The sequence below is a fragment of the Stegostoma tigrinum genome, chromosome 30 (genome assembly GCF_030684315.1).
Source record: "Stegostoma tigrinum isolate sSteTig4 chromosome 30, sSteTig4.hap1, whole genome shotgun sequence".
NCBI classification, from domain to species: Eukaryota; Metazoa; Chordata; class Chondrichthyes; order Orectolobiformes; family Stegostomatidae; genus Stegostoma; species Stegostoma tigrinum.
The window spans coordinates 27140146-27147566 of NC_081383.1; the positions used below are offsets into that span (position 1 = coordinate 27140146).

General features: G+C 40.0%; 1 protein-coding gene across 1 annotated transcript in view; it reads left to right on the forward strand.

Annotated features, from left to right (window-relative positions):
* The window catches only part of fbn2b (fibrillin 2b), a 205583-nt gene extending 201599 nt beyond the window's left edge, over window positions 1–3984 (forward strand). Inside the window, exon 65 of the mRNA XM_048560154.2 lies at window positions 302–3984. Within this exon, the coding sequence (XP_048416111.1) occupies window positions 302–676 (375 nt within the window). The 3' untranslated portion in view covers window positions 677–3984. The remainder of the gene's footprint in view (window positions 1–301) is intronic.
* The last annotated feature ends 3437 nt before the right edge of the window (window positions 3985–7421 follow it).

Consider the following 7421-nt stretch of genomic DNA (forward strand, 5'->3'; position numbering starts at 1 on the left):
TGGAATATAAAGCTAGATAAAGATATTGAATTAAGCAATCAGTTGGAAGAATTAACAACCAGATGCCTTTTTGAAGAAAAAAATAACGATAGATATAACAGGGAATTGGTAGATAAGGTTGGGCAATATGGTTGGGAGGTAGATGTCTGATAGTGAGGACTATGGCAAGGAGGTGAGTTTAATCCACAAAATACAACAGGTTTTGAACTTGACAGGTTTTCATTAATTAATAATTTATTGAAAGTGTCAAAAGCAAGTCCTGAAAATAAGCTTTACTAAGCTAATTTTATTCTCACGACAGGATCTCAAGATTAGTTTGGCTAGTTTGGACATAGATGCACCAATCCCATTGAATGTGAATATCTCAGACATGGGAATCCATGATCATATCATGGAATTCCTGCCAGCCATTGAGCCTCTGGAAAACCATGTACGTTACATCATCTCCAGTGGGAACGAAGCCAACTTCTTCCGAATTCACCAGAAAAACGGACTCAGTTACCTCCATCTAAGCCGCAAAAAGGCCATGCGAGGGAAGTACATGCTAGAGATTTCCGGTATGCCTCTGTATGGGAAGAAGGATCTTCTGAAGCTGGAAGATGAGAATGACATTGACTACCTCGTGGGTGATCTCGGCGAGGCCCTCCACATGAAACTTCAAATTCACCTTCTTTAATGTTCTTGTCCTGTCACCCTTGGTGGGGAAAAGGCCTCTGCCATTTTAAATAGCACCTCAGCACCAACCTCTCAACACTAAACTTGATGATGGGATAATGGGCTGTGTCAGCTCAACAAAATCTTTGCATGATAGTCCTTTTCATTCAGGCTATGTATTGGGGATTGAACGGATCTTCCGGAGTGTGTCACTGACATCACACTTACAGCAGATGATTGGATACCAATTCTGAAGGACTAATTAATATTTAAAGGTTGAAAATTCCATGTGCTCCACCAGATTTATTTTATAGCACAGTGAGTCAAATTGAAATGTATATCAGGAAGGAGTCCACCAAATTAGAGCAAAATAAATTGGGAGGGAAAGAATCAGCGAGGGCAAGGGCATTAGAAGATTTGAAGGAATTAATGCCACTGAATCAGTGATGAAGGGAAATTTGCTTTGCATTTAGGGGATAAATTTGGGACTGTATTAATAAATAAGGCCATTAGAGATTGAATTGAAAAACCGAATTACGGAACTGAAGGAATCTTGATGTATTTTTTGACCAGTTAACTAGCTCTTTTTCAGGGACTGACTTGTTCCAGCCTGAGGAATACACTTTGCTTATTGTTCTGATCTGAGTGCTGTTGAATTGCAGGAAAATTTATTTTGTACAATTTGCATTGTCCTGAGTCATTCACCTCTGGCTTTGGAATAATTTGTTTAACCAGGAATATCTGTCGAAAGTGAATAAGTTGAAAAAATGTTGATCTAGGGAGGGAGAGCATGGAACTGCCATTTTGTAATGAAAATGTTTTGATTAAACCAACCAATTATTTAGTGTATAACCCGGCCTGTCAAGTCAGGATGAGAGCAAAGGTAGGGAGATATTTTCAACTCATTCCCTACAGTTCTGATTAGAACAGCAGGTTGATGTCACAAGGCAATGAAAGAAAATATTTTCTTTAAAGCATGCTCTTCCCCTTCTAATAAGGCAAGTAGCAATAGCCAACCCATTGTGCAGGTAGTCGGTGGTACTTATTAAGTTTCAGTGAGATAGGATCAATAATTAAAGATCATTGTCAGGGGTTAAAGGCAGCTTTGTGTGTGTGTTACCACAGGAACCTTTCCAAGTATCCATGGAAATGCTTGTTGAGCAGTCACAGCGATATATCCCAACATCCTCTTCTCTGTTAACTCTATCCCCATTTTAGGAGAAACTCTCTTCCTAACACCATCAGCAATAAAAGCCGTCTTCAAAAATTGCTGCACTAACCTGATTTAAAGAATCTTATCCATGTGCTGGTTTGCTACCCCAAATGCATTTTCCATGTGGATCTTGGACAGTTGGGGCTCCCTCTATATTCCCCATTGGAATTAATAAGTATGCACACACATTGTGCAAGTTTGGCTTGGGTTTATTTGCTATTCCAGTCAAAATTTGCTGTTTTCCATGAACCCTAAAATGAGAACATAATCCTAAATTTTAGGCTTTACATACCAGTCTTAAGGTGCAGCCATCTCACTTCGGACCTCGCTAAGAAAGCCCACCAACTCTGTGGAAGGTGTGAGTGCAAACAAATGGTGGAAGATCTCTTTTTAACTTTAGTTATACAAGTATGCATTGCTCCCCATCAACAGTGACAGGATTGGCTCCTTATGGTAGTTCCCAACAGTTGACAGCACTGATCCCCAAAAGGATTGTCCCTTCCCTAACTGACAGTGAGAAGCACATGGAATATTATCTTTGAAATTTGATGTATCCTGACACTCCTCCACACAACGGGTGGAAGATAAATTTGGTTCTCAAAGCTTCAATTCTCAGAAAGCACTGCGTGAGATATGAACACTAGATTATGTACTGTAGATGATAGAATCACCCAGATGGTTATGACAGCTATATGCCACTAAGCTGCAAAGTAGTTCATGAAGAAAAAACAAAGCTCTTCATCAACCCTACATCCTCAGTGTTGACACTGCACTAAACATTCAGGTTCTTCTGAAGGGAAAACCACAGGATGATCCTTTCTTTATCTTTCTCTCCATATTTGATAATATCTCTAACTATGACAGAATGAGACAAAGTAGGAATCTGGAGCCAGATCTTACTGGGTGAGATTCTATGGGTGTCAACTTCCCAGCATCTAATCACTTCACAACACAGATTCAGGGTTAGAAAGTAATTTGCCTCAATTACCTTTTCCTGTCTTTGCCCCAAATAAGAGCACGTGAACCAAAAATATCAGTACCAGATGGCTAATGTTTATTTGAAAGATCCAGTGCAAGTGCCAGTTGATTGTACTCATGCAGTTTGTTTATATTTTACTGTTTCTGAGGTATGTTTAATAAATACATCTCCTAGTTGACATTATTTTTGATGACCTGAATCAATGCATTGTCCTGTCAGGGAGTAAAAATGGCATATCATTCAGATAGTTAACAAATGCAGCTGTTCCACATTAAACTCTGTGTGTGCTTTCACAGAATTTCACAGAAGACAACCATTTGACCCATCCCGCAAGTGTTGACTTTTCTTTAGTGGTTATAACAAGACGTACGACGCTAATTAGTTTTTTTTCAGTTCGCATTCAAAAATATGGGGGATTCCACTGGTTGCTGTGTGTGACAGAATTGGAACAAAATGTTTAAATGTAATGGAGTTTAATATTACAATGACTGTGTCATGACATACTGCAACCAGAACATCTGGTCATCCTTCAAGCTATTGTCACTCATTATGCTTTCTTTGATTATTCAATTAACAATAAATTTGTCTTATCTTCTTTAAACAATTCCACATGGACATTGCATAGTGCAGGCAAGTTACTGTTTCATAAAGGTGCTAATGTTAAAGGATTTTCCTGTTCAACCTCAGACTACCTGAAAAGCTTTTGTTCAGTAGTGCAATTGATCAATACAATGGTGCTAAGTATCAAAATTCAGGGTTCCTGCACTGTCCATCCCATTTTATATTTATGTATAACCGACAATTTGTACTGTTCATTTTTTTTGTGAGCTCATATCTTGTAGCTTTTTTTTTGTAAACTGCCACTTCATGTAAAATAGAGGACGTGTTTATACTGTAATCATTTAGTGACAAACTTGAAAAACAATTTTTTTATTGTAAACTTGTAATACTGTATACAGATTTTTCTACTGCAAAGAAAAGAGGGTTATGAATATAATAATTCTGCCTGAACACTGGACCCTCGACATCTGTTGAATTGACCATCCTGACTTTTTGAGATGGACTTTGTACTAACGATGTGAAGCCTGGACTGCTAAACAATGAAGTACTGTTATACTACAAGCCCAAGTCAACCTTTCCTCTGTGTTCTGGTGTTGTTATTGATGCATGGGATTGGGAGGGTGGAATTCAGCACATAATATATACCTGGGGAATTGGATTTGTACCGAGAAACATTCTCGGCAATAAAATGGATTATTTTGGGTTACATTCTAAGCCTCCACTGTGATTTCGCCTGGAGCTGACTCAGGTGATTTTTTTTTTACACAAAAGAATAAGATGCTAATGTCACCAAAAGGGCCCGGGGCTGATTTACAGTAACAGGCTCCTGTGTGGGCTAGGTTTTTCTTCATTTTGCTATCCTAATCAATTTTATCTGAGTTACACATCAGCAGTCCTTTACACAGGTTCCAACTGCTGCAACAAAGCTCCCTAGTGAAGCTTTAGTAACTTTTAATGAGGGCTTTTGGGAAAAGGATATAAATTTTATTCAATATTAACAAGGAAATACTTGCTTTTCTTTCTGTCAATTTTCTTCGCTCTTTCCTCGGAGTTGTTGACTTTTAACCCACAAGCATCAGGTATCCTCTAGTGGTTCACCTAAATGGCCGTTATTTGCATCTGAACTTTAACAGTGATCAGAGCAGTACATTTAGTTGAAAAAGAAGTCCTGGCCAGCCTGCTTATGGGCCTCACCTAGTGAATAAGTCATTGGGTGCTAGTCAACACAGTAAATATGAAAGTTAACAGTTAATTGTCCTACAGTTGACCTGGGGCACTTATAGCTCTAATGATGCTGTGCACCAGCTTCATTGATATTCTTCACACCACAATATTTATATGGCTGGTCTATTTTAATTTTCAGTCATTGGTGACTGCCACGCTACTGATAGTGGGCACGGTAAGCCCTTTGAATGTCAAGGGGAGATAGTTAGATTGTCCTTTCCTTTCCTTTGTACCTACAAGACTTTATAAAATGGTGTTACCAAGTGGTGATTGTTTATGACTATTACATGTGTACCTGGGCCTGTATTCTGTTTTAGCAGACAAGGTGGTTCACAGATAGGCAGCACCTCAAATGCATTGGGACACAGATCGATTCCATTGCTCCTGAGTTCCCAGTACTGTACAAGAGACACTGGGAAACAGCATTATGAGGGGGAGGATATGACTGCAACTCCAAGAAAATTTCACGAACATGATATGCCCAACTCCTTCATGGTTATGCTCATGCAAAAATGGGCCCAAAGGAGCTGTAAACAAGGTGGCATGCTAGATCTATGCCCCTTTCTCATTCTCTCTTCATTGCTGGCACAGCAGAGCTCTGCCTTTTGGTTTGTGATCTAGGGAGCCAAGTGTGAAAAATCAGCCCATTTACTGTCAAACAATGGTTTAAAAGCACATTGCAATATCTGTGACTTTCTGAAGCTAACATGCAAACTATGAAAGCAATAACATTTTTAAACCTGCACTAGGGTGGAAACTATAATGTGTGTAGAAAATCATCTAAAAAGATTCCAAACTCAGCATTAAATATATCAAAAGATTTATTGCAATTTTTGATATCCAAAGAGAAAAGTCTGTCTAAGTGAATAAAGAGTCATTTGTTAACTAATTCCATGTACTGCTTACAGGAAAGTAAATCTCAGCAATTAGCTGCAAAGATCATTATTTAAACCTGAACAATCTGTAAGTGTGAATAGTGAACAGAACCCGAGACTAGAAAAGAACACTTCCGACGCAATTTCTACGCAAGCACATTTATTTAATTGCTCATGTTTCACGGGTTATGGGAACCTTCACAAGTTAGATTCACCTTAACACTTCTTACAGTGCAAATATATTCTCTCAGGATCAGAACATCCAAAAATATTTATCCAATTAAAATAAAAGCACATTGATACATTGGGGAGGAGTGACAAGGTTCCACTTGACTCGTTTCACTTCTAGTTGAAGGTTGGACAGGAATTTTGTGGAATGATTTCATTCTTTTTCTTCATATAAATTGAGGATACACAAATAGGAGTTCCAGATTAAAATGTGCCCAATGCCTTCCAGCCCCGTGCCTATGTTTACAGAGGACCTTGGCCAGATACAGGAGTTCCCTTTCAAGAGGCACATGGACATAGAACAGCACAGGCCCTTCAGCCCACCATGTTGTGCCGAACTTTTACCCTAAACCTAAGGTCTATCTAACATCCACTCCTAACTTATACTGTCATCAATATAACTGTAGACAGGAGCATTTAGCCATATCAATCATACTGTCCCTGGCCTTTCGACGGCCATCATGTCTAGGCCCAGATTGACCCAAGGTCCTCTGATTTACCCGGTTCCCTCCAAGATGAGTGGCCAAAGATCAGCAGCAAGGGCCTGAAGCACAACCAGTAATTGAGGAGAACTTGTGATTAATAAAAGTTAGCTTCATTTCTTGCGGCACTGTGGGTAGACCTACAGAATGTGAACTGCAACAGTTCAAGAAGGTACTTCTCCACAATCTTTTCAAGAACAATGAGGGATGGGTAATAAATAGTCAGCATGCCCACATCCATGACCAAATTTTTAACAATCTTTCCAGGAGTAGAAGAGGATCCTTTCGCACCTCACGTTTGTATGAAACATCAGGGGAGGCAATGGTTAGTGGTATTATCGCTGGACTGTTAATCCAAAGACCTGGGTAATGTTCAGGAGACCTGGGTTCTAATCTGCAATGGCAGCTGGTGAAATTTGAATTCAGAAATATCTGGAGTTAAGAGACTCATGATGACTGTGAATCCATTGTCGATTGTTGGGAAAAACCCATCTGGTTTGCTAACATCCTCAGGGAAGGAAACTGCCATCCTTCCGTGTTCTGGCTTACATGCGACTCCAGACCCACAGCAATGTGGTTGACTCATAACTGCCCCCAGGCAATTAGAGATGGGTAACAAATGCCAGCAACACCCTCATCCCATGAATGAATGAGGCAAAAAAATCTCATTGACGTGTTTGAAGCAGACCTTGGAGTCTGTGAATCCACTTAAATAACATTGTTACAGTATTCGGCACAACAATCTCGACACCGTGTTCCTGATGTGACACCCTGATTAAAGCTGTCAGATTGGGACCAACCCCCAACAAGGCATGTCCAGTGTCAGGGGTTTGGGTGATGCTGAATGTTAGGGCTTGGAATGGATGCTGCAGCAGTGTGTACCAGGAAAGCCCTCAACCAGGAGGGGAAAGGCATGAAGGGCAGCACTTAAGAGACACAACTCATGTTGTGACATGCCAGATCCCGAGGGAGGCCTTTCATCAAAGAGAAACTTGAAAAATTCATATTGGATTGCTCCACACGTTTGGAGTGTCCTCAGGATACAGTGAAGGCAATGAATCAGTGAATTTTAGGAGCACAAAAACTGATGTTTCGAGCCTAGACCCTTCATCAGAAAAGGGGGATGGAGAAAGGATTCTGGAATAAATAGGGAGAGAGGGGGAGGCGGAGTGAAGATAGAGGAGAAGATAGGTGCAGAGGAGAGT